General features: G+C 40.8%; 2 protein-coding genes across 7 annotated transcripts in view; both read right to left on the bottom strand.

The window, feature by feature from the left end:
* Positions 1-844, bottom strand: part of VWA2 (von Willebrand factor A domain containing 2) — a 48,288-nt gene extending 47,444 nt beyond the window's left edge. The window contains exon 1 of one of the 2 annotated variants that reach the window (XM_009010314.5): positions 770-844. The gene's annotated coding sequence lies outside the window, so the exon portion shown is untranslated. Of the gene's footprint in view, positions 1-186; positions 554-769 lie in introns of those variants that run through there. The other variant, XM_009010312.5, reaches the window with a different exon arrangement.
* Positions 845-9,468: 8,624 nt separating this feature from the next.
* The window catches only part of TDRD1 (tudor domain containing 1), a 53,483-nt gene continuing 36,004 nt past the window's right edge, over positions 9,469-26,947 (bottom strand). For 4 of the 5 annotated variants that reach the window (XM_035269149.3, XM_017963176.4, XM_078346546.1 and 1 more), the window contains exons 16-25: positions 26,719-26,856; positions 23,641-23,751; positions 22,412-22,582; positions 20,191-20,466; positions 19,076-19,195; positions 17,252-17,368; positions 13,907-14,074; positions 12,906-13,133; positions 12,270-12,316; positions 9,469-12,187 (exon numbers count right to left, since the gene is read on the bottom strand). In XM_035269149.3, the coding sequence (XP_035125040.2) occupies positions 12,098-12,187; positions 12,270-12,316; positions 12,906-13,133; positions 13,907-14,074; positions 17,252-17,368; positions 19,076-19,195; positions 20,191-20,466; positions 22,412-22,582; positions 23,641-23,751; positions 26,719-26,856 (1,466 nt within the window). In that variant the 3' untranslated portion in view covers positions 9,469-12,097. The remainder of the gene's footprint in view (positions 12,188-12,269; positions 12,317-12,905; positions 13,134-13,906; positions 14,075-17,251; positions 17,369-19,075; positions 19,196-20,190; positions 20,467-22,411; positions 22,583-23,640; positions 23,752-26,718; positions 26,857-26,947) is intronic. The other variant, XM_035269152.3, reaches the window with a different exon arrangement.

Here is a 26,947-nt window from a genome sequence, read left to right as displayed (position 1 = left end):
ACACTTGTGTATGTCCTGTAATAGGGTGTGGTGTGGAGGCGGTCATGTCACCTGAGCCTTTATTCGAAAGGCGAGTCCCTTTCCGCGGCCGCTGGGGAATGGGGCCCCGCAACTGTGCCAGGCAAGCAGCTTGGGTTTAATACATGCCCTCCCCCACTCCTGTACCCGGAGCCTCTACCCCCTTACCTGCGGACCGCGCCCCTCTCCAGACTCGCCCGGGGCGGACCGCGAGAGGCCAGGCGGGAGGCACACGCCAGGTGCGCTCTTTCCCCAGTGCCGCCGTCCCGGGAAGGCCGCGCTCAGGTGCGCGCAGACAAGCGAACAAAGCCCGCACCCTCCGCGGGGCCGCGCAGCCCTGGCGCTTGGGGCAGGGGCGGCCGGGCAGAGCGGGCCTCTGTCCTGACAGCGCGAATCAGGCAGCGGCATCCCCCGCCCGGCCGGCTGGCGGGGACCCGGGTGCCAGAGCCAACTCGGGGCTGGGACTCACTGGGAGGAGCGCGGCGACCAGCGCTCAGTTCCCCGGGCGGCTCGGCTCACAGGCGCAGGGCAACTTGAGCCAGGGGGCGCTACGGACCTGCAGGAGGGGCACCCCAGGGCACTGCTGCCACGTGGGACACCCGTTTGTCTTTCCCAGGAGAGGGCGGCAATGTGGCCCGGAGGCACTCCCGCCGGGGAGGTGCATTGGGCACTTCTGGGAATCCGGCTGGCCTCGCCCCTCGTGCTTTTTAACGCTGTATAGGCCAAGGTCAGCAAATATAGCAACACTTACTTCTATGCGGGACACCCAGCCTCTGAGCGGTGCAGCAGCGAACATTGTGCCATCAGCCGACTCCTCCGCGCGTTTGTTGCTCCTTGAAAAAATGTTGACTTTGGCATCTTTCCTATTGTCATGGCAACTGCCTTTTAATTACCCTCAAGTCTAGAGGGTGTTTGATTTTTTAAAAAATCATATGCCACAAAGCACAACGCCTGGCATGACCCTTTATATAAAGTCAGCTCTATGACTGCAAAATCTGTAATTCCAATACTTCATTTAAAAATTGTCAGGGCATAGTATCTGCTCATTGCAAAAAAAAAAAGAAGTAACAATAAGTTGATGAATTACTCATTTTCCACCTCCCAGAGATAATCACTGTTAACATTATGGGTGTAATGTTATTCTACCTATCCAAAAATTTATTTTTAGTTTATTTCATACAAGCTGTACATTAACCAGGATTTCCACTTCCTTTTGTCAACATCTATGTTTTGACCCACTACGTAATGTCCTAATGTACTTAACCTATCTGCTATTGTTGAATATTAAACTTTCCACTTTAATACAATTAGATGAATTTATGCTTTGGTCCAACTACTTCCTTGGAATAAACTACCAAAAGAGAAATTTCTGGGATACAGGGTTTATACAATTTAACGCTTTTGATGCACATTATCAAACTGTCTTCAAAGAAGGCTGACCTGCTTCCTCTTTTCGATGCTCCTTCCCATTATTCTGTCAATTTCATTGGAAAATAATTTTGTTTACACCTTTCCTGTCTGTAGTTCTGTTTACAAACCTGACATTGACAGCTTCCAGTCAAAGTGGCCCATGGTGACTTTATGTTGCAACCTCACTGAGGGAGGCTGGGGAAGGACTCATTTTTCCCTTAATTCATTTATCCCAGTAACATTTACTGAGCACCCAAAAGTGAAAACAGGGCCACACCAGAGCAGCAGACATAATGTACTAGAATGTCATCCCTGCAGGGGACAGCAGTTAGTTTCGAGGTCTGACTGCTGGGGAGGGATGGTCTCTGTCTCTAGATCAGCATTGTCCCAGATAAATATCGTGCAAGCCACGTAATTTTAAATGTTCTAGTGGCATTCTTTTTTAAAGTGAAAAGAAACGGATTTCAATAATAACCTAAAGATCCACATTATCTCAACATGTAATCAATAAAGATGTTTTATATCATCTTCAAAATCCTGGGCTTTTGTTTTTTTTTGGAGACAGTCTCACTCTGTTGCCCAGGCTGGAGTGGACCGGTGCGATCTTGGCTTACCGAAAACTGTGCCTCCTGAGTTCAAATGGTTCTCCTGCCTCAGCCTCCCAAGTAGCTGGGATTACAGGCATGTGCTACCACGCCCAGCTAATTTTTGTATTTTCAGTAAAGACAGGGTTTTGCCCTGTTGGCCAGGCTGGTCTCAAACTCCTGACCTCAGATGATCCACACTCCTTGGCCTCCCAAAGTGCTGGGATTACAGGCATGAGCCACTTCACCCGGCCAATCCTGTTGTGTTCTATCCTCACAAGCACATCTCCATCCTGTTGTGTGCTATACTCACAAGCACATCTCCATGTGGACTCGCCCCATTTTAAAATGCTTAATAGTCACATGGGGTGAGTGGCCTGTGCTGTTCCAGAGGAGACATCCAACAAGGGCAGACCCCAGCGCCTCAAGAAAGTGGAAATTCTACCTTTGACAACCCTCTCCCCGCATCCCTTACTCTATTTACCAGGTGCCAGCATACTCTTGCCTAATCAGGTTTACCTTGGAGAAGTCAAATTTCGATCCTGGTTGTTCCTGACAGATTTGGAATGCCTTTAATTGGGGGGGTTACTTCACATTTTCACTCTGTGATTAAGAAGAACTGAAACTATAAATATGGTGAAGATACCTGTTGCTTCAGACCGCTTCACATCAATGTATAATCAGCCTGTCTGGGTTGTGCAGGCGGGAGGGAAGGCAGGTGGTGTAAGCCCTGCAGAGTGCTGAGTGGGTGACCAGCAAGGGTGGAGGCTTTTTCTGCAGAAAGCTAGGTAGCTACTTTTGTCATCCATGACGTCCCTTCCTTTGTGAAGATTTATAAGGATTTAAAAAATAAAGTGATTATGAATTACCATCATCCAAAAGGGCAGGTAAACTTCTTGCTTCTCAGGAGCTTGCCTTATTCATCTTTGCAGCCCCATGCCCAGTAATTTGCACACAGTAAATACCCTCTGAGAAATAAAATTCCATGTCCTCCACTGACTGTAAGGACCCTCTCTTGTCTAAGAAGACCCCAGACAATTTTTTTGAGACTGAGTCTCACTCTATTGCCCACACTAGAATTCAGTGACTCGATCTCAACTCTCTGTAAACTCGGCCTCCTGGGTTCAATCGATTCTCATGACTCAGCCTCCTGAGTAGCTGGGATTACAGAAGCCTGCCACCAGGGCCGGCTAATGTTTGTATTTCTAGTAGAGACAGGGTTTCACCATGTTGGCCAGGCTGGTCTTGAACTCCTGACCTCAAGTCATCTGGAGAACTCTTAAAAGCTGAGCTCCCATACCTGACTAGAAGGGAGGCAGGACACAGTTTGTTGCACCTGCTGCTTCACTAACGGCCATTAGGCTTTTTTTTTTTTTCTTTTTGAGAAAAGGCCTTGCTCTGTTGCCCAGTCTGGAGTACAGTGGTGTGATCTTGGCTCACTGCAGCTTTGACCTGCCTTGACCCTGGGCTCAATTAATCCTCCCACCTCAGGCTTCTGAGTAGTTGGGACTACAGGTAACATGTCACCACACCAGTTTTTTTTTTTTTTTCTTTTTGGGTAGAGACGAGATTTGTGTTGCCTAAGCTGGTCTTGAGCTCCTGGGATCAAGCAATCTGCCCACCTCACCCTCCCAAAGTGCTGAGCTGACAGGCATGAGCCATAGTATCCAGCCTTCTTTCTTAAGGGTTAAACAGAAACTGGCCCTTCAGGAAAGACTTGCTCTACCCTTACTGTTTTTGAGGGTCTCACTGTATCCCCCAGAATGAAGTACAAGTGAGTGGTGCAATCATAGCTCACTGCAGCGTTGACCTTCTGGACTCAAGCAGTCCTCCTGCCTCAGCCACCAAAGTAGCTGGGATTACAACCATGTACCACTGCACCAGTTGTTTTGGGTAGAGATGAGGTGTTGCTCTGTTGCCCTGGCTGGTTTTGAACTCCTCGAACTCAAGGGGATCCTCCCACAGTGTTGGGACTGCAGGTGTGAGCCACTGCACCTGGCTTCTACTATTAACATGAACCAACCGCATCATGCTGCCCCTCCCTTTTAAGGCTTCAACAAACCAAGCCACCAGAATTCCTTCCTAGGAGACAATGGACCACAGAGTGGTTCTGGCTAGTTTATCAAGATGCACAATGAGGGCTGTATCCTCGGCTTCACCTTTTGACCTAAGAGGACCAAAAACTCCACCCCAGAATCCTGCTAATGCCATTTTTTTGTACATGCAACCCATGAAGAATCATAAAGGTTAATTACACACGTTTATCTCCTTTCATAAATATTCATGACTCTTCCTATAGCTCACTGTATATTTCAAACTCTATTCAGCATGAAGTCCTGTTTTATTTTTCCCCACCCTGTAAGTGTCTGTTTCTAGTTTCTGGCTGGAGGCTATATTCCCCAGACCGGAGCGGTGGCCACCCTTTATGAAAAATCAAGCTCTCCTTTCCAAATTCATGAACTTTCTCATTCTTCACTTGACACCTTCTACAATGTTAACTCTCAAGTTGCCCTGTACCGTGTGCCTCGGTTGTAAACACAAGACACAGGACTTTGAATTTCATTCAGGGACAAATACAGACATCCGTACTTGGTGACATGCATCATCATGAGGCACCCATTGTAGTAGAATGACTGTGGCTTCATAGATTGGGGGGCGGGGGGGGGTGGCTCCTGCCTATTGGCTTTGTAACACAGAAAAGATGCCTCACTTTTGATTGCTCAGTTTCCTGACCTATCAAGCGTGATGGCTACAACAGTTCCTAACTCTGCAGAACCCTAACTAAAATTCTTTGATCCAGTCCCTCAAATAATCAAAGGTAAATCACACATGAAAGGAACAGACACAAAGAAGAATGCCTAACAGGGCTGCGAGAGTTGTGTATTTTCCAAAAGCCACATAGTAGTCTTTAGACATGCCTCTCTAACTGTGCTCCATGAATACTTAAAAGCAGACATACGCATGTGAAAACAAAAATTCATGATGCTGGGAATTTGGAGAGGAGCTAGATATAATATAGAAGTATTGACAGTTTGATGTCAGTAACTGAGCCCTCTTACTGAGAAATAAAGTAACAGGAAACAGTACCTATGAAACAGCAAAGAAACCAACCCAGAGTAAACAGAGGGCCTGACTTGGAAGTGCTCAACAGGCAGCAGATTAAGCCGCAGCTGCATTTTGTCTGTGGTCTGTTAACTGTGGGGCCAAGAGCAGGGAGAGAGAACAAAGTTGGGGGCAGAGAGAGAGACAGGATGTGAGGAACAGAAATACTGCCATCTCAAAGATAACGCCACTGAGGTTTGGAATGGGCACCAATTGTTTAAGTGTAAAAGCATCCATCCCAGCTCCTGCTTAACACAGTAAGAACTATGCACAAACTTAAGATTGGATTTTTGATGTTGGGAAATGTGGTGCTTTCCGGCTGAACCAAGTAAACACAGAACAAAGGCACAGGCTTGGGTAATAGTCACTCAGCCAACAATTGAAACTTTGTAAATGCTCTACATCAAACTGTCAATACTTCTCTGTTATTTCCATTTCCTCTCCAAATTCCCAGTATCATGAATTTTAGTTTCCACGTCTGTTTGTCTGCCTTAACATTAAGTATTCACGCAGCACATTGAGAGAGGCATCTAGGTGCACCCCGGAGGCAGAGTACGCTCCTACGTTTAATAAGCATCAGAGTCTATCTTACTTCCTGGAAGGTTCAAATCACAGAAGATAACGACCTCTTCATCAAAAGGTTAACACCAGTAGGTGTTAAAAACTGCATCCCCTCAGGCTGTTAAGGGAAGCAAGCAAGCATGGATAAAATAGCTGTGGCTCCACAGCTAGCTAACACCTTAAATGAAGCCAGTTTTAGGTCATCTGAAGCTACACCCAGAATGCAAGAATTTCCCTAGGAAAATCAGACTGCAGTGCGTAGATCAGGGCAATAACGGAATGTTAATGGTTGGTTCTCGGGGCAAGCCTTCTGCAGTTCTCACCCTGTGCGATTGGGCAGTAACCTTACCTCTAACAGAACTTCAACGCCTTAATTACAGCAAGCAAAACCATTCTACCATTCTTTCTCAACTGCATGTTTAGAACACAGATTACCTTCAAATTCCCTTTATCTGTAAAAACAAAACCACTCCGACAATCTTGTATGTAGTTAGAGCCGTTTGGGAGCAGGTCTGGCCACAAAACCACCTACACTGGTGAGGAGCCCAGGTGTCCTCTTTGGCTGATCCCAGAAGAGCTCGACTTGCAAATCCAGGCAGCTGTGTTGCTGAGGAGCCTATTAGTAACACTAACGATTTACTGCTCATGGCCGACAGTCTCTCGGCAGTGAGCCTCACAATCACTTATTTTCTTTCTGGGAATTTGGCAGCTTAGGGTCCCACTGATGAAGATCTTCATGTGTTGGTTTCCAGAGCTGTTATTACATAGCAAGAGAGACCAATTTCAGAATAGTAATTATCCTCACTCGCAATTGAGACATTTACATTTCTAGCTGCTGCAGCAAAATAACTTTAGCCAAACAAGCGGCACATCAACTATGTCCCTTTTCCCTTGTCAACCCCCAGGACTTCACTGTTCATGACAGAAATCTCCCTGGCAAACTGGGTGAGATTCATCTTAACATTACAAGGCCTCCCGCCCTCCCCGCCTCCCAAGAATAAATCATTTGTTCAGATACATGGTCTCAGCTCTACTGTACTTATGACCAAACCAGATATTTTAGGGGATCTGAAGACTGGTATGACAGGGCTATGCTGGCCCTAATAAACAGTTAATCTGGCACATACCTCAACGTCAGACTCATAGCCGGAGCTCAAACATTCATGGAGTGAAACATGTAGCTGGCACGTTAATTAAAATCAGAAACATGTTAAATCTACTCAGAAGTAAGACCTGATGATCCAGTATGTCTAATTAGTCTAGAAGACATTTAAGCCATCTATCTGTGAGACTAGTGGTATAGATATTCATCTCTTTCGGAGACCAAGGCAAATTAGCTCAATCATCAAATAACATTAAATTCCCTTTAATTAAAACAGTTCCTATTCAAATGTCTAGTACCATAGGATAAAATGTTACAATTTGAAGACAAATTTTGACTCCTGATTTTCTATGTTCCTTGACTTCTCTAATTTTCCTTAATAAAAGGGCAATTTTGTGATTCCACAGGCTTGTTTGTACTTCCTCTGTGGTTAGAAAAAAACAGTATGAACAAATTTAAGTCTCTAATTCTCCCACTACGTATAAGAAAATTAAAAAATCTGGAGACAACAGATGCTGGAGAGGATGTGGGGAAATAGGAACAGTTTTATGCTATTGGTGGGGGGGTAAATTAGTTCAACCATTGTGGAAGAGAGTGTGGTGATGGCTCAAGGACCTAGAAATAAAAATTCCATTTGACCCAGCAATCCCATTACTGGGTATATATCCAAAGGATTATAAATCGTTCTACTATAAGGACACATGCACATGAATGTTCATTGCAGCACTGTTTACAATAGCAAAGACCTGGAACCAACCCAAATGCCCATAGATGATAGACTGGACAGGGAAAATGTGGCATATATACACCATGAAATACTATGCAGCCATCGAAAATGATGAGTTCATATCCTTTGTAGGGACATGGACGAACCTGGAAACCATCATTCTCAGCACACTGACACCAAGAACAGAAAATCAAACACCGCATGTTCTAACTCATAGGTGGGTGTTGAACAATGGGAACACATGGACACAGGGAGGAGAGCATCACACACTGGGGTCCGTCGGGGGGAAATAGGGGAGGGACAGTGGGGGATGGGGAGTTGGGGAGACAGCATGGGGAGAAATGCCAGATATAGGTGAAGGGAAGGAAGGCCGCAAATCCCACTACCATGTGTGTACCTACGCAACAATCTTGCACGTTCTTCCCATGTACCCCAATACCTAAAATGCAACCAAAAAAAAAAAAAAAAGCCTGCAGTAAGAATGAAAGCGAAAGCTGGCTGGGAAGTGATATAATTTTATTGAGCAAAGCAGCATGAACTTATATCTAACAGAAGCACATCTGTGTTTGACAACTTTTACATCAGAAAAAATTCCATTTAATCTAACAGATTAGCCAACATACATTGCCAGTAAACCCAAAAAATAAAGTATTTTTTAAGTATCTGCTATGAGTTAGTGAGAACCATCTTAGGTTTCATAGTCTGACAGTTAAATCATGAAAAAATTCAAATTTTGGAGTTGGCAGCAAAGTCAGCTGGCCCATAATCCTGCATATGTGTGGTTTACTTGAGATTATTTTACATTCTTCAGGAAAAATATATACTCTTGTCTTTTTACCTTAAACTGATAACTGTATTTGGGTTTCAGAAACAGCAAATTCTACCTACAACAAAAATCTAACTGGCTATAGGTTTCTAAGGGTGTGGACATCAGGAGAGGGAAGATAAAGTTCCTTCTCCAGGTAGAGGGGTCCAGAGGCCAAACAGACTCTGTGCCCAAAGGCCAAAAGAAAAGTAATCCAATTAAGGACAGAGAGAAACTGATGACCTCCAAGTGGACAGGAAAAGACAAGATAACAAAGAAACAAGAAAGCAAAGGACATTTTTTATGTGGAAGAAGCAGGAGAGAGAGAATGCAGTGAATATTACAAATTATTTCAAATATATAGAAAATAAAAGTCACATCCACCAACTAGTTTTTGTTTTTTGTTTTAGAGACAAGATCTCTCAGCAGGCTGCACTCCCAGGCTGGAGTGCAGTGGCACTATCATAGCTCACTGTAACTTTGAACTCCTGGCCTCAAGGGATCCTCCCTCCTTAGCCTCCCTAAGTGCTGGGATTACAGGTGTGAGCTACCACACCTGGCCTTTCTTCAGTACCTTTTAGCAATAAAAAGTTACACATATAGTAGAAAGCCCCTATGTATTCCTTGCCAGTATTCTTATAGATTTGGTATGAATTTTTTACACAATACTTATTTATTTGATGGGAAGAACTTAGAGAAAAATAAAAACTACCAGCCTAGTAAGGGAATGGCAGGCAGGCAAAAACATAGAAGGTCGTTACAGAGAAACTGGAAAAAGAAAAGGTTCCCACAAACGAAAACACCAGGTACTGTACTTTCTCTGCTAAGTCTAGCCTTTGCAGATTCCTTTAAGTGTTTACCTCGGAGAGGCTGGTTCTGAGAAAGAAAACAATCAGCTGCCGTTGCGCCTTACACGAAACTCAGTATCGCTGTGGCTCTTAACTTCAAATATAAGCAAAGCAAATATTCACTTTTAATTGAAATTACACATTTAAGTCAGAAATGTCAGTTAAGAAAATTAGCCACCACAACATAGCATGATATATACTAAGTAGAGCTTTTTATACTCCCCTTCACAAATGTAAAATGGAGCTGTTTGCACTCTCCTTCACATATAAAGGATATCTGACATTAACTTGTGTGTTGGAACATTTATCACTTGAGCAACAGATTACAGAGGGTTTTATGTTCTTATCACAGCACTTCTATTTTAGCAATTTTAATATTAAATTTGTGACAACTAAATTTCTCCAGAGATGGTGAGATACAGTTTTTTGGTGTGTTTTGTTTTGTTTTTGAGACATGCTCTCACTCTGTTGCCCAAGCTAGAGTGCAGTGGTGCCATGCCAGCTCACTGAAACCTTCGGCTCCCATGTTCAAGCAGTTCTTCTGCCTCAACCTCCCCAGTAGCTGGGACTACAGGTTTACACCACCTCACCTGGCTAATTCTGTATTTTTTTTTGACAGAGATGAAGTTTCACCATGTTGGCCAGGATGGTCTCACACTCCTGGGCCTCCTGTGTTCTGCCCACCTCAGCCTCCCCAAGTGCTGAGACTACAAAGCATGAGCCACTGTGCCCAGCCAAAATACATTTTTACACCCACTCTATCTCAAAGAACAATTCAAAGGAGTACTCAGCTGTATTTTCACCACAACGAAGTCATGCTTAAGCAACCATGTACATCATGTTGTCCTAATAATGTAATCCTCTAGTTTCATGCCCTGTGGAATTGATCTAAAAGGGTACTGGACATACAGCAGCTAATGGAAGTTGAGAGAACTCAGTTTTGAGTTGTAAGACCTAATTCAGTTTGTGTGTGATTTTGGACAGTCATGTAACCTTCTCTGGGCCTCAACTTCCATAACTGTAAAATGGGTCCTACTTTATTTTCAAGGATATTGTGAAGATTAAGTATGTGAGTAGATGTAAAAGTGCTTTGTAAATATACACTACCCAAACACTAGGTATTACACTGTATTCAAATGTAAACAAAATATGTATTCCCACAGTAGGGAAAAATCCAGTTCAACTACTATGCTATAAATCAAGTTTTCCTTTGTCCTTTCCAAGCCCTGTCTCAATCAAGAAACAACGAAATTTCACCTTAAGGTATAGATGTGTAAGCACTCTCAATAAACCCTATTACACAGATAAGAAGCACAAACAGGCCAACCAACTTGGTCAAAAATATAATGACTTGGTACTAGGACTAAATTCCAGAAATCCATGTCATTGTATGTTCCTTAATCTATTAAAGTAAAATCACCTCTATTAAGTTTAAGATTAGCCGGGCGTGGCAGTGCGTGCCTATAGTCTCAGCTACTTGGGAGGCCGAAGCACAAGGACTGTGTGAACCTGGGAGGCAGAGGTTGCAGTGAGCCGAGACTGTGCCACTGCACTCCAGCCTGGATGACAGGAAGACTCCAAAAAAAAAAAAACATTTTAAGCTAAAACATGCAAAACAGTAGTCAGTATTAAGACAATGTATTAGAAAAGACTGAAAACTGTAATAACCCAAAATTTGTAAAAGGAAACGTGAGAAGACAGTTGATCTTACATTAATTATGTTTAGCTTAGAATTCAGTTTAATCTTTCTTAAAAAAACAAGAGAACAGTCTATTACCACATGGGAAGTATGTTTTACATAGTTGGTTTTTACTTAAGAGTTACTACACCCATAAAAGATTCACAAAGAGTAAAATGGCTACCTCTTGGGCTATTTCCAAACAGTCTAATATAAACTGCTTGTTAGCCAACAAAAGTGCACATATTAAGTAAATCAAAGTTTCTTTGCTTTTGGCTGGAACTATACCAACTGTGAGAAGGACAACTTCATTTTGAAATCAGAAGTTTGTTTTTTGTTTTTTGAGATGGAGTCTCACTCAGGCTGGAGTACAGAAGTGCAATCTTGGCTCACTGCAACCTCCACCTCCTGGATTCAAGCGATTCTCCCATCTCAGCCTCCCAAGTAGCTGGGATAACAGGCATATACCACCATGCCCAGCTAATTTTTGTATTTTTAGTAGAGACAGCGTTTTGCCATGTTGCTCAAGCTGGTTTTGAACTCCTGGGCTCAGGTGATCTGCCCACCTTGGCCTCCCAAAGGGCTGGGATTACAGGCCTGAGCCACTGTGCCCAGCTGTGATTACAAGTTCTAACTGGCTCTTAATCAAAAATTTATTTCTGAGAGCCATCTTACAACAAAGGATCCCAGACAGTTTAAAAAAAAAAAAAAGGCGGGGTGGGAGGAGGAACTGCTGGTTTGAAACTCACCAGTATGTTCTTTATAGACACTAGAATCACCACAGCAGAAGCAGGAAGTATGTTTTGTTTTGAAATGAACATACCCTCAGTGCAGCCCACTTTCCATTCTTGGCCCTTTGGATAATCTTCACAAAAAGCACTAAAGATATTTACAGCAATGTGCGTGAGAGTTGAGCTAATTTCAAATCTAGACAAAAAATCTGAGGCTAAGCTTTATATCACAACAACTTTTACAAGCCCATCCACGTATCAATAACATTGGCATTCTCAAAATCAAACAACAATAAAGAAAGGCTATTACAAGTGGAACGCCCTAGGGGCTCAGTTCCCTTAGCAGTGGCAAAGGAAAATGATCAGACCAAAGCTACAAAGACAACAGAAGCATGATAACCAAACCTCAGTCATTAAACCACAAAAGTCCAGCCTTAAAATAGGTTTCACGTCGTCAGCTCTATCCAGACAATATACCTGAAGATGTCACACTGGTGACCGCAAGAGGCAAAAACATCAAATTTATCTTATTTAACTTAACAGTTTTTTCATTTCAATAAATTTATTTTGGTTTGTTGAATTGTTTAAGAGGAAGAGAAGAATGTGTTCATGTTTTTCAACCTGTGGGTGAAAAGGAAAGCATATGATTTAATTTCTAAAAACATTAGGAGCATAATTTCACTTAAAGGAAAATTGTACCTACTTGCTTCTGTAACTCTGTGCAGCAGCAATTCATCCTACACATCTCTTCTGAAAGCAAATACAAAAAAAAAAAGCCACTAGATTACATATAATGTAAAGAACTTGGGAGTCTAAACATAAACAGATAGCTCTGACCCTTGTGCCTGGGTCCCAACTACAAAGGCCTGGATGGATCCATTTGGGCTTTGAGATTATCTACTACCGTGGTCTGGATTTGACCACGTTAACAACCATGTCTCCAAGGTTTAGGTTCTTCGTCTATCATATATGGAATCTCTCTTTTTGATTGAGGCCAGGTCTGTCAAATATACATCTTATCAAGTACCAGGAAGATGTAATCTCAAAAATAGGACTCCTCATTTTCATCAGGATCAAAAAGCAAATTGGAAATAGAAAATGTGCAGAAAACCTGGCATTTCCAAAGCTCTTGGCGTCAATCCCCACAACAGTGCTGCCGAGCGCTGCGGACTATCAGGACTCGGGGACTGCCTCTATCTAGGCGGCCCGTCCAGGTAGCCACAGGAGTGAGAGCCCGGCCACCGGATTTGTGGAGGCGAAGGGAGTACGGCACAGGGAGTGAGGAAAGGTCAAGTCAACTAAATTGATCATCTGTTACAGTAACACGTGAAAAGAATACCTTTATTTAAAGCACTCTGCCTTTGAGGTATGCTGTTTTTTGCCAGTCCAAATGTCACCAGCTTATCAGCTACATCGACTGTCCCGTTCTCGGAACATTTCTCCACTGACACCTCATGGACATTCTTTGTAATTCCTTTCACAGAAAGTATGACGTTCTGATTCAACATGAAATTTTTAAATAGCATTATTATTAATTGAGAAGAGCTTCCATTCAATTCCATTAATCCTAGAAAAGATGGATATTACGGTCTTTTAGTTCCTTTTAAAAAGATAGTATTTAGATCAATTACGTAAGAATAACAAGCAAAAGGCTTATTGGATTCAGCTGGATTTAAGTATGCTTTGATACACTACTGCTGTTGCATTACAAAAGGCAAATTTATTCAATACATATTTACTGATCACAGAACAAGGCGTCAGGCATTAATCTTGCACTAGAGGGCATGAAACAGACACGTGTCCTTCATATATTGCAACAGGAGAAACAGAAAAACAGAGATACTTTTCCAACTCTGAGTCAAAACCAGAGAGGACCATAAGGCAATCGGTATGGAAGTATCTGCAAGTCCTCTGCATAAAGATATCAGCAGTAAGAGTAAAAAGCTACTTTAAGTATTTTTGTTCACTTTTTTCAAATTCCAACTGAGGAGTTGAATATATGCAGATTTATTATATATAAGGTAGCCAAAAATGGTGTTATCTGAATGCCTCTAGTCCCTAAAGAGATGTGACAAAGCAGGAAGACCCCCAAATGAGAGGTCAGACACCCTGCTTCACAGACACTAGATACCCTGGTTCACATCCTGGCCTAAACAAGGGGCAAAACTGAATGTCTGAATCCTGACCCTCTAAAATAAAGGCTATAAAACTTAATTGAAAACTCTCTTAATATTTAAAAATAGGCAGTTGCTGGAAATATCATTTGACTGACTTAGAGCTATGAAACATAAAGAGGAAAAAAATCATACACCTAAACTGGAAAGTGACTTAGCCGTCTACCTTCAAGTGAACATCTGATAATTTGGAAAGGAAGCTCCAGGTGGCCAGAGGTGATTGGTTGTACTCTGCAAAGAGGCAGCGTTTCAATGTTTCCATAGTCTGCATAGAGCACCTTCACATCAGTGTCTGATGTCCCCAGAACAACTGCACGATACCAAAAATCATCATCTGAAAATATAATGGAATCTCAGTAAGAACTTACAGTGACTCTTCCTATCTTAAGAGAGTTATTCATAGTTATTATATTTACATCACTTAAACACCCACACCAAAATTTCTGGTTACAATTAAAATTAAATAAAGCATTTACCTCTACATTCCCACTAAAAATGTAATTTTTTTTTTTTTTTTTTTGAGACAGGGTCTGGCTCTGTAGCCCAGGCTGGAGTGCAGTGACACAATCTTGGCTCACTGTAACCTCCACCTCCCAGGCTTAAGCAGTCTTCTCGAGTAGCTGGGACTACAGGTGTATACCACATTTCCAGCAAATTGTTTATTTTTGGTAGAGATAGGGTCTTGCCATGCTGCCCAGGCTGGTCTTGAACTTCTGAACTCAAGCTATCCTACGGCCTCAGCCTCCCAAAGTGCTGGGATTACAGGCGTAAGACACCGCGCCCAACCCAATAGGATTTTTTTTTTTAATGCATAAAACCACAAGAATAGAGAACAAGAGAAAAGACAACCGAATATTGGAAGCTGGAAAGCAGATGCCTGAATGAAAATGATCTAGTAGAGCCATGGTAGCTCAACCACAGTTGGCAGTGGGGAAGCCAAAATGCATCCCAGCTCGCATCGCAGATCCCCAACCCCTAAAGCCTCAAGGATTGGTGTTACCATTCAAAAGTAGGAGTTAAGATGGAGTTGGAAATGAAGACTGGCTAAGGAAGCAGAGTTACTTGCAAAGACATCTGAACAGGCTTTAGCTCATAAACTCATTTACATGTAACACCTATTTTTAAAGTTACTGAAGAGAATGGTGAGCTTTATGTTCCCATGTTTTAATAATGCTTCTACTTGAGTAAAGAAGATTGGAGGTTTCCTCCAATCTCTAGTCCAGAGGCCGTGGACTAGAGAACATAAGGCAGAGCAGACCAAGGACAGTTTAACACTGGCAGGCAAGCTGTACACTTCAGGCAGGAGGTGACCAGCCCCCACGATAGCCCATCAATATGGTGACACTGGGAGTCCACAGTGAAATGGCACAACCAGATCACCCACAGTGAAGGCCACCAGGACAAGCTCCTGCCCACTCTCAAAGTGACTTCCCAACAACTTCTCAGTGCCCCATCTTAAATACAGGAACAGCACAGGATCATCGGAGATTTGAAGAAAGCCTCTAACATCAAGAGGAGACCAAAACAAAACAGGACCTTAGGGAAGCCAAGGCAAAGGAGGAAGACGGCAATGAACATTACAAGACTGACAATAATATCCTTGGAGAACTGACATTCCACCCTTCAAAGAACAGGGTAGTATTAAAAGAGATGACAGAGAAGAGGATATTTAACAGAAGAGTTCAAACACTAGAAGACTTAGAGCTCAGAAAAGAAAAGAAAACAAAAGGAAATAAAAGCATCAATTTCAGGAAAGTTTCTCAAACTGAAACTCATGAATTTCCAGACTTAAGGGGTCTACCCACTGAGTGCCCAGCACAATAGTAAAAAGAAAAACACCATACTAAGGTCACGTCATAAATTTCAAAACAGGTTAAGAGAATACTAACACTTCCAGAAAGGGAGAAAAAATGTACGAAGTTCGTGGAATCCAGAATAACATCAATCTTTTGACCAGAAACAGGAACAGCTAGAACACAATGGAAGTAGTGCTTTCAAAACTGTAAAGGGAAGATGATTTCCAATCGAATTCTGTATCCAGGCAACCTATTAATTAACTATTAGGATAAAGACTTTTTCAAACATAGGAGCTAACAGAAAATTTATCTTACATGCACCTTTTCTCAACTTCTAGAGGACAGGATCCGCCAGAACATGGGAGTCAATCAAATGGGAAATCAGGGATCCAAAAAACAAGGGGGTGAGGGAGCAAGCAATTTAGCTAACACAGGCTGGGGCAGTCCCGGAAACAAGGGGGCAGTGCTGAAACAATCCTCAGCATGGGGAGGGAAAACCCAGGCTAACAGCCCAGGTCTGGGAGACAAGCAGCCTGTACCGAAGCAGGATGGAAGGCTGAAGATGCCTTCAATATGGTAAAAGTTGATAAAGTACATGTAGTGTTCTGGGGAGTTTGCACTAATATAGAGAACTGGTAATGAATAGTCAAAGTATATAGAACACTAACAACAAAGAGGAAAGAGAATGTAACTGTAATATACTACGCAGCTCAGCTATAGTGTTTATGCAGTCCTAATGAAGTTAAACAGTCCTAATGAAGTTAAATTTATTGTGGGAAGAAAGGGAGAGAAAATGTAGATCCAGTTGCCATACAAAAGAGAAAACTAGTGACATCTGCAAGACCATGAAGTTTGAAGGTCCCCCAACTTGTGTCCCCCAACAAAAGTACTTTGGTGTCCACCTAGCCACAAAAATGCCTTTTTAAGAGGTTTGTGATCCAGACCGGGGGGGTCTGAAACTCCACTGGAGCCCAAGGTGGAGGAGGGCTTTTTCAGAAGGCAGGCCTATGGCCCAGTGGCAGAGTTTTAAGACCTTGTTCTCAGCTGCTGACTGGAAGCAGCCCTGTCCCCAGGTGAACTCAGCTCTAGCCCCACTTGGCTGCCATCCTGCCACTAGCCACCACTGCCCAGGGACTGGCAGGAGCCATGCTTATCCATGCCCCCAGTCACAGGCCTGCCAAGTGGACCTGACTGCGGACCATGAAGCAGCCCTACAACCTGGCTCCACTCCCATTAACCTTGATCCCAGAGGTAAATCACAATATTTACTTCAAGTGTTATTTATGTTAGCTTAAGAAATTTGTTAAAATGAAGTATTAAAATGGATAATGATCAAAGTATACCCTCATCAATGAGCCTGGCTCCCTGAGGCATTCTTCTTTTAGTACATTCATATATAGAGCCATATAAATTCTTTGCAACCCCTCCATAAATAAATGCAATGTGACTGATCCACTAGAATAGAGTATGGTTATCTCAAGCTGGTTATCTGTAAGTACTGACAGATTTGTACAAATCTACCTATATTCTTGCCTAAAAATAATCTATATAGAATTGAAAAGCCAAATAATATGAATTAAATCCACAACGCTGCCTTCCTTCTCTACCTAAACCAAATGAAATATGCAGCGAAAACATCAAAATCTACATAGTATAATGTAAAAGAAAACAGACCCAGTACCTTTCCTCAAATATTTTCCCTAAAAGAACCTTACTTGTGTATTTGGCACAGCACGCGTCTCCAATTCTTGGTCTATAGGATGGTTGACTTTTCGAAGCATTGCAGTACTCTAATAATTCAGCTGTCAATAGGCAGAGTTTTTCCTGATTTTCTAAAATATATAAAAACGATCTTTTGTGAAGAAAATTTCCAATGTTCTTGGAAAGAACAGTATATGAAAGAATGCCAAGTCTAATCAAAAAATCCTTTGTGTATTAAAATATGCATATTTAAAATATATACATGTATATACAATATACATTGTATTTAAAAATAAATATACCCACGACTAGTTGCATTTGCAGAAGAGATGCAATCAATATTAGGTGGGAATAGGGAGTAAGCCTCCGGTGGATCAATTTCTTGATCAGGGTGGATCAGTGACCAGTTTGCTCACTCTGTGAAAACTTGTTAAGCTGTATTTTTACAATTGTTTAGTGTACTTGTCAGTGAGTGTTATACTTAATAAAATTTTTCTTAATAGTATTTCAAATTCATGATACTACATGTTGTCAGGATCAAAAAACCCTAAGCTCCTGCTTTTTAATACACAGAACAAAGTTAATTTTGTAGTATGAGATAAATTTAAGAGCAGTTATTGGCATTACCACAGTTCTAACTTTGACAATTTGAAACAAAGGTTCATTTTTTTCAGCCTTAAGTGTCTGCAAATTATTCTAAAAACACTGCATTCAACTTGCACTAACTTTTATTCAGATACTACAAGAATAAAGTCATATACATTTAAGATATTCCTTAATTGTAAACTTCCATGAAAGGAAAAAAGAAAAATTAAAAATAAACTTCCACGTGCTACTTTTCTACATTGTTTGTTCCGGTGTGAAACGTTTCTCTAAAGCCTCTAAGATGTAGTAAAGCTATGATTACGGATGGATTACAAGGTCTTTCAATATATCTAAAACAGTAAATAAGATTCAATACAAACAATGTGTTTTTAAATAAGAAATTATACAGTAATGGGCCGGGCGAGGTGGCTCAAGCCTGTAATCTCAGCACTTTGGGAGGCCGAGGCAGGTGGATCACGAGGTCAAGAGATAGAGACCATCTTGGTCAACATGGTGAAACCCCGTCTCTACTAAAAAAAAAAAAAATACAAAAAATTAGCCGGGCATGGTGGCACGTGCCTGTAATCCCAGCTACTAAGGAGGCTGAGGCAGGAGAATTGCCTGAACCCAGGAGGCGGAGGTTTCAGTGAGCCGAGATCGCGCCATTGCACTCCAGCCTGGGTAACAAGAGCGAAACTCCTTCTCAAAAAAAAAAAAAATTATACAGTAATTAAGGACACTTTTGTTATTAAAAAGGTGTAGACTACCAAGACCAGGCTACTGGATGGGTAGGTGCTGACTGTAGTAGGGCTTCCCTTCATGTTCCCATTGTTTTGTTTTGTTTTTGAGACAGAGTCTCTCCCAGGCTGGAGTGCAGTTGCATGATCTCTGCTGGCTGCAACCTCCGCCTCCCGGGTTTGAGCATTTCTCCCGCCTCCGGAGTAGCTGGGACTACACCCGGCTAATTTTTGTATTTTTTAGTAGAGACAGGGTTTCACCATATTGGCCAGGATGTTCTCCAACTCCTGACCTTGTGATCCACCCACTTCGGCCTCCCAAAGTGCAGACATGAGCCACTGCACCCAGTCCCCACTCATGTTTTATAACTACATTTGCCTTAAGTGTTATGATCAGCTCTTCCTTAAAACAGTGAGCCTCTTTTCCCCTTCACTTCCTAAGGAATTCAAGACCAGCACTTTCATTTTACAGTTTAAAAGATGAGCGTAAGTATGTCTCGAATTTTGGTTTCTTACCTGGCATTCTGTTTGGTAGAGCATAAAACAAGTTTGGGCTTATGATTTCTAATACATATGCTTGTACAGTTTCACTAACCGACAATTCTATTGTCTTCCATTGATCAGCTGAAGAGGTAGCTGAAAACATGCAAAACACATGGAATAAAAAAAATTTACTGTTGTTTTTCTCAGTAACATAATAATTCAATCATTTGTTCATCAACTGATTATCAATGTTTGCAAATTCCCAAAATAAAAATCTGTATTTTCACAGAACAATGTATTCAATTTGAGGGATTTTGTGAGCAGGGCAAAAAAGTTGACTACAGTGAGAATCCTTGAACTATTACACTCCTGTAGTATATTTCTGTATTGTATTTCTATCTCTCTCAAATATTTAATATAATTCTTACAATTTAGCCAATCTTTAAGGGACATTTATCTGTATAATACATGTTTATCTGATAATTAATTAAAATGAGTGTATTTGTTCAATAAAATTGTGACATGGTAAAAAGCCCCATCAAACTGCATACCTCAGCTTTCTGTTGAAACTGTTCTCTATAACCCAAATGTGAATAAGTAATTAAGGACTGTGATCCCCACCCTACCCAGACAATGTGTAGACGAATGCTAATCTTAGCTTTTGTGAACCACCTAAGTAACAATCAGAATGTCAAATAGTCCTCTGGCCCTCGGAATGTCCGGAAGCCCCTCACCCTCATCTCCGCCCAGAAGGTGATTTACAGAATTCACTAAGCCCTCGAAATGTCTGAAGCCCCTCACCCCCATCCCCTCTCCTCATCCCCACTCCCAAGGTGGTTTTTCGGGTATAAAAAGGTCTTGTCACCCTTCTTTCTCTGCCATGGGTTGGAGAGACGTGAGTCCTCTGTGGTCACCGGCAATAAACCCTGCAATTTGGCATACTTTTGTCTTGATGTTGACTTTCTATGCTCGGTCCGGTATAACAAAATAATGTTTCAATAAATACATTATTAACCTATTAATCTATGTCCATAAAGCATCCTATGTCCATAAATGACAGGAAAACTGTCATTTATGATGAAAACATTTTCATTCTCTGAGAGCAAGAAATAACAAATTTAAACACATAAATGGTTTTAAAATGTTACCTTGAAGTTCCTGTGCATGAACTTGAAGCTCATGTTTATTAACAAGTCTGTCATTTGGTAAGTTGTTACGTGGTAAAACAGATCGTAAAACCAGATGTTCATCAATCAGAACATCACTAATTATTAAAGGATAGGAAGTGGAAAGATCAGTGAGTTCAATTCCTGTGCCATTTTCAGTGACTTCAACCACTCTGGCTTGCAATTTTATCCCAGCAACACATTTCTGAAATCTTGCTATGGTTTCTTCAGACCAATGCTTGCTTTTAGACTGTATATCTGGAAAATAAAGACAGCAGTAAAAAGAATCCTACGTACAAGCTTCATTTTTGCTTTAGTAATACCCAGGACCAGATCTTCGCCAAGACAACTTTTCAGGTCAGCAATCCTGAGTATCTTCAATACCCTCCATGCCTGACTCATAGATAAAGCATTTGCTAATACACTCTAGGATATCAGGAGGCTCAGGACCTTTCCTTACTTTCCCCGGTAACATTATCTTTACCTGGCATTTTCCAATAGGAAAAAATAGGAGTACTGTTTGTTTTAGAATTTGTTAGTATAAAATCATGAGTTAACCATTATGCAGGTAAAAGACGTCTACTTTTGTGGACGGACAGTTTTCTAATAATTTCAAAATGTTTTTCATTATGTAAGCAAAAATTATTTTTCTTGGATAATTTTGATTTATACCCTTGTTTTCTTTGCAGTGATTTTTCAAACTTGAACATGTATCTCAATCACCTAGAGGCCTTGTTAAAACACTGACTGTGGGGCCCTACCCAGAGTTTCTAATTTTGGTAGGTCTGGGGTGGAAGCCAAGGATCTAGAGTTTTTAACAAGTTGCAATGTTGATGTTGCTGGTTTGGGGGCCATATTTTAAGCAGAAATGGAATAAAACACAGTAATTAAAAATAATAATCTGGGCTGGGCACGGTGGCTTACGCCTGTAATCCCAGCACTCTGGGAGGCCAAGGTGGCAGATCACCTGAGGTCAGGAGTTTAAGACCAGCCCAGCCAACATTGAGAAAGCCCATCTCTACTATACAAAAAAATTTAGGCAGGTGTGGTGGCACATGCCTGTAATCCCAGCTACTTGGAAGGCTGAGGTAGGAGAATTGCTTGAACCCAAGAGGCAGAGGCTGCAGTGAGCCAAGACCATGCCATTTGCACTCCAGCCTGGGCAACAAGAGCAAAACTCCATCTCAAAAAGAAAAAGAAAAGCAAAAAGAACAATAATCTGAAACTTACTGCAAAATAAATAGAAAACAGATTAGCAGAAGAAATAAATGCATCTGTGCTGCCTGACTTGACCACTGTTAACATTTTAGAGTCCAACCATCATCCACAATTTTTATGGGCAGATGTCAAAGATACACACATGCACATGTACACACATTCTCTTATCAAGTGTTTTTAATAATAACCACTACTCCAGGTATAATGCCAAGCACTGTTAGTGCTTTGTATTTTTCTTTTATTAACAACTCTGAGGAAGGTAGTAATAATTTCCAGATGATGAAACAGAAGCACCGAAAGTTTAAATAATTTGCCTAAATGTCTCATAGAAAGCAAGCAGCAGAGATGGCTCTGGAGTCTCTTGTCTTCATTAAAACACTCTTTTATAACCTGCTTTCTTCACTTAAATCCTGAGCAATTCTTCGTATTAGTAACACATACTTAACATCCTCTTAATGACTGTGCAGTAAACAGTTAAACATGCAGAATTTACTGAGTGCCAGACCCTGCCCTAAACCTTTGCTTAATCCTAACAAACCCTACGAAATAATTACTATCGTTATCCATTCAATAAATCATTTACCCAATCTGCTATTATTATGTTATTTTGCCATTATTAACAGCAGTGTACTAATTATTTTTGTAACCTATTCTGTGCAATTCCCAGATTTCTCTGGGATAAACTACTAGGAGAAAAACTACTAAGTCAGAAGGTATGAACACTTGAGGTTCTTGAGGAATCCTGCCAATGCTGTCCAGAGGATCGTGCAGTTTCTACTCCCACGGTCAATAAAGCAGCCGTTTCCCTACTCTGACAACACTGGACATTCTGGCCAATATTGTAAATAAATTTCTAAGTTTTATAATATGAAGCAGGATTTTCTAACCCACACAAAATGTTAAAATTGTAGATATTAATACTCAGAAAATTATATGCCCTAATTATTAGAAAGTAGTTGAGAAAGTTTCTTATTGTATACCATACCTGCTAACCAGCACCGTATCCCCTGAAAGGGAAGGTTTAAAAATGATGATGGTATCATTCGGAGTTCACCTGTAGTAACTTCTTCGATGTTTCCGTAATCCACAAAATGTACTTTAACATTTCCATTTGGTAAGATTTGCTTGACTAAAGCACGATACCAATTACCATCACCTAGGTTTAACAGAGAGTTTGTGACATGGAACATTTCCTTTCTACCGAAATACTTATTTTGAAAAAAGCCACCCTTTATCTAAAAGTAGGTGATCAATTTGCTTACTTCCCCAAATCATGCCTTTCGTTTTTCAAAATTCAAAAATCTCTAGAAATCTATTTTTAGACGATTTCCAAAATTTGTAGTACCATAATTTAAAAAATTTTAAATTAAAAGATTTCATTGATAACCCATCCAATAAACAGAGTGTAAAGGTGAAGGTAAGACTTGAATATACTTGTCAGTTTTGGACATGTATAATACTCTTACCACTAACAGCTCAGATTATTTTACTTGTTATGTGGTAAAAAATAATATAAGCAGTGGCAGGGCGTGGTGGCTTACACCTGTAATCCCAGCACTTTGGGAGGCTGAGGTGAATGAATCACGAGTTCAGGAGATTGAAACCATCCTGGCTAACACAGTGAAACCCCGTCTCTACTAAAAATACAAAAAATTAGTTGGGTGTGGTGGCATGCACCTGTAGTCCCAGCTACTTGGGAGGGTGAGGCAGGAGAATCACTTGAACCCAGGAGGTGGAGGTGGCAGTAAGCCAAGATCATGCCACTGCACTCCAGCCTGGGTGACAAAGCAAGACTCCATCTCAATAACAACAACAATAATTAGTAGTAGCAGCAAAAAGTAGAAACATTCTTGTAATAAAGATGATTCATCAAATACATTTTCAAAATACTGTAAACACTTATAGAACAACCAGAAGAAATAATGAACCTGCCGTGAACAGCTCTTCCATGAGCTAACTTATCTAACATTATCAGAAATTCTGGAAATATAAAAGCATTAAAATAATGTTTAATAAAGTTCAGGCAACAGAGCATCACTTGGAGGTTCCTTGTTACAAAGAGAGAAGGAAAAACATATGACATCATAAGTATTCATTTAGTCTTGGCCATGAAAACATTTGCTTAAACGTTAAGAAAGCGTACACTAAAAATAAGGGTTGGATGTTAAGAAACATAAGGTTCTGAAAGTCAAGATTACACCAATTGGAACTTACCTGCAAAAAAAGCACAACAAGGTTGTCCTGCCTCTGCCTTGAAACCATTAGGTAACTTCTGCTGGCAATGTTCTGCTAGTGACTTGTTCAAATCATTGAGTTTCTTTAAAGCTGAACATAAAATACACGTAGCATTTCATATTAGAAGACACAGAACATAAATTTTCCTTTAAAGTCAGAAAATGTCTTGATCATAAAAATCTCAGGGAGGGGAGTGTGGGGAGGGATAACATGGGGGAAAATGCCAGATATAGTATGCACCTAAAGTAAAATAAATTTTTTAAAAAATTAAAAAAAAAATCCCAGGTACCTCCCCAAACTACTAGTTTCACCCCAATGCTTTTCCTTATTAAAAAATTATTGGGCAAATAAGTTGTTACTTAGTTAATAGTCTCAGTAAACCCAACACTAATGATTTACTTGGCACAAAGACATAATTACAGCATGATTATCAATACACTAAAGCAGGAACTTTGCAGGCAGACAAAACATACAAGCCCACAGAGAAACTAAATAAAAGCTGTCCCGAAAGTGACTATAATCACTAAATGGACAGCACAGATCATGTATGCTAAGAAGTCAGAGCTCACGAGCTTTGTATCTTGGAGGTTTCATAAATTCAAAGTACTCCACATTTGAAGGGGAGGGTATTTCCAGAAGGAAGACGTGGCTCTGAGAAAAAGGACAAAATTATGAAACTAGGCAGCCAAAAGCGGGCAGCAGGCTAGCAAAGCAGACAAGTGGACAGGTGGCCTCTGGAGAAAGATATCAGAGGTGTCCCTGCAAAATGCAGACCATGGAGAGCTTCTGCATGCAGAAGAAAGGGATCTGAACCACTCAGTAGTATCAAAAGTGTGTGACAAAGGCTCACTTACCGAAATGGAAAATAAATTCTAATGTGTCAGATGTTTCACCTTTCAGGTTAGCCTAAATAAAGTTTAAGGACACATGATAGGCAATGATATACTCTAGTTGCTGGAGGATTGTTTGGCTGGCCTCTAAGAACACTAGCTCTCAAAAGCACAAACACACACGTTCCTTTGACCTAATACTTTAGCAACTTGCCCCAGGGATGTACTCCTAAAGTAAAAACCACAGTACGAGGATTTGTTTTAGGAATAAAGCTTGTAAATCACTAATTCTGTATTTATCCACAATTAGGTTAATTAAATTAGGATTAACCCACAGTGGAATACCATGTAGCCATGAAAAAGAATGGAATGGAGACTGAACACCAATGTGGCGTCACAGAGTAGGTCCTGGAACAGAAAAAGGACATTAGTGGAAAAGCTAGTGAAAACCCAATGAAGTTTGGCATTCAGTTACTAGTAATAATACCATTGTTGGTCTCTTTGTTGCAACAAATATGCCATGATCACGTGCTAACTACAGGAGAAGCTGAGTGAGGGGCATATGGGAACTCTATGTACCATCTTTGCGAGTTTCTGTAAACCTAAAATTATTCCAAAATAAAAAGTGTTATTTAAAAAGAGACTGGAGAAAACTCTATGTGAATTGATACCTAAAAGATAGTGGAAGAAAAAATGAAAAATTACTTAAACCACTTTATACCATTTATAGATACATAAAAGGTATATATTCATACAAGCATATGCATAGAGTAACTCTGAAAGAACACTTAGTGAGAAGAGGAGCCAGGAAACTTACTTTCCACTATACACACTTTTGTAACTTTTGAATTTTGTAACTTTTGAAACATGTTTTCATGTTTCCTTCTTCATCTTTAGAATTTTTAGATGTTTGTATAATAATCACCTATAAAAATAAAAAGGAACTTCAAAAGTATAAATTTTAACCTAGTGCAATGGTGGCCTACCTACCAGATTATTCTGAATGAAGGAATGACAAATCTCCCAACTACGGGGTCTGACAGGGCCTTACTATCTAGGTAAATGTCCTTGTTTGACGAAGAAAAACCAAGATTTGCAAAGTCAAGATCAATGATGCTCACCAGAATGGCTCAAATGAAAAATTAAACACAGTGCTTGTGAGGTGGAGCAACCACATGTTCCTTAATCACTTCAGAAACTGGCCTTTGCAGATGGGGAAGCTGCACATTTACATACCCTTTATGACCCAACAATTTCATTCCTAGGTATGGACTCCATGAAAATGCCTGCACATGTACACCAGATGTGCTGTAATGTTCACAGCAACATTAATCTACAGCCCAAGTGAAACAAGCCAAGTGTCCAATGGTAGAAGGAAACAAACTGCAATACAATTCATAGGATGCAACACTATGCAGCAAAGAAAAACAACATAACAGACACATGTAACATACTATGAACACCATGCAGCAAGGAAAAGCAAGGTGCAGATACATGCAACAATGTCACAGTGGAGTGGGCAGCAGCAAGGCAGGGACTCACATAGTGTGTAATCCCATTTCTATAAAGTTCAAAACCGGGAAGAACTAATCTGTGCTATTAGAAACCAGAAATATTTATTTTTGAAAGAGAGAAGAGGTAATGATGGGAGGGGACAGGAGGGAAACTTCTGGAATACTGGTAATGTTTTATATTGCTTGACTCAGAGGCCAGTTATACAAGTTTGTGGAGTTTGTGATAATTCATTATGTTGTACTCCTATTTACATACGTCTCTATATGTTAATACTTCAATATAAGTTAAACTTAATTTCTTTTTTGTTGTTGTTTTCTAGAGACAGGGCCTAGCTCTGCTGCCCAGGCTGGAGTGCACTGGCATGATCAAAGCTCACTGCACCCTTGAACTCCTGGGCTCCTCATCCTCTTGCCTCAGCGTCCCAAAGTGTTGGGATTTTAGGTGTAAGCCACTATACCAGGCCAAATTTAATTTCTGTAAATGTATTTAGGAGATATTCTATGAAATATAAACTGGTTTAAATATAAACAGGTGTTGCTGAAAATACAAACAGAATAAAAGCTAACCAAGTACAACCAAATCTTTCTTGGAAATACAAATACCTACTTGGTTCTTCTTGGAAAGGTACTTTGATCACTCAGTAACCAACTCACGTGAAGTTATCTATGCCAATGTATTTGTAAAAAGAAACAAATGACAAAAATCAACTTACCATCCTCTTTAAGCACGTGGCAATAAAATTCTCCAGGACTATATATTACACAGACTACAACATCTACTGTTTGGTCAACAGCAAGTTCAACCCACGTCCACTCCAGTGGATTTACTTTTCTTTCCACACCCAGGGGAACTGTGAAAATAATTAAATATTTTGCAAAATAAATGGACATAACGGAGGGAGGATGCAGCAAGGCTGGAGTTGCTGAGGAATCTGCTTTTGA

The sequence above is a fragment of the Callithrix jacchus genome, chromosome 12 (assembly GCF_049354715.1).
Source record: "Callithrix jacchus isolate 240 chromosome 12, calJac240_pri, whole genome shotgun sequence".
Lineage (NCBI taxonomy): Eukaryota > Metazoa > Chordata > Mammalia > Primates > Cebidae > Callithrix > Callithrix jacchus.
Note: the sequence above shows the minus strand (reverse complement) of the source record. Positions and strands in the feature narration are given on the sequence as shown.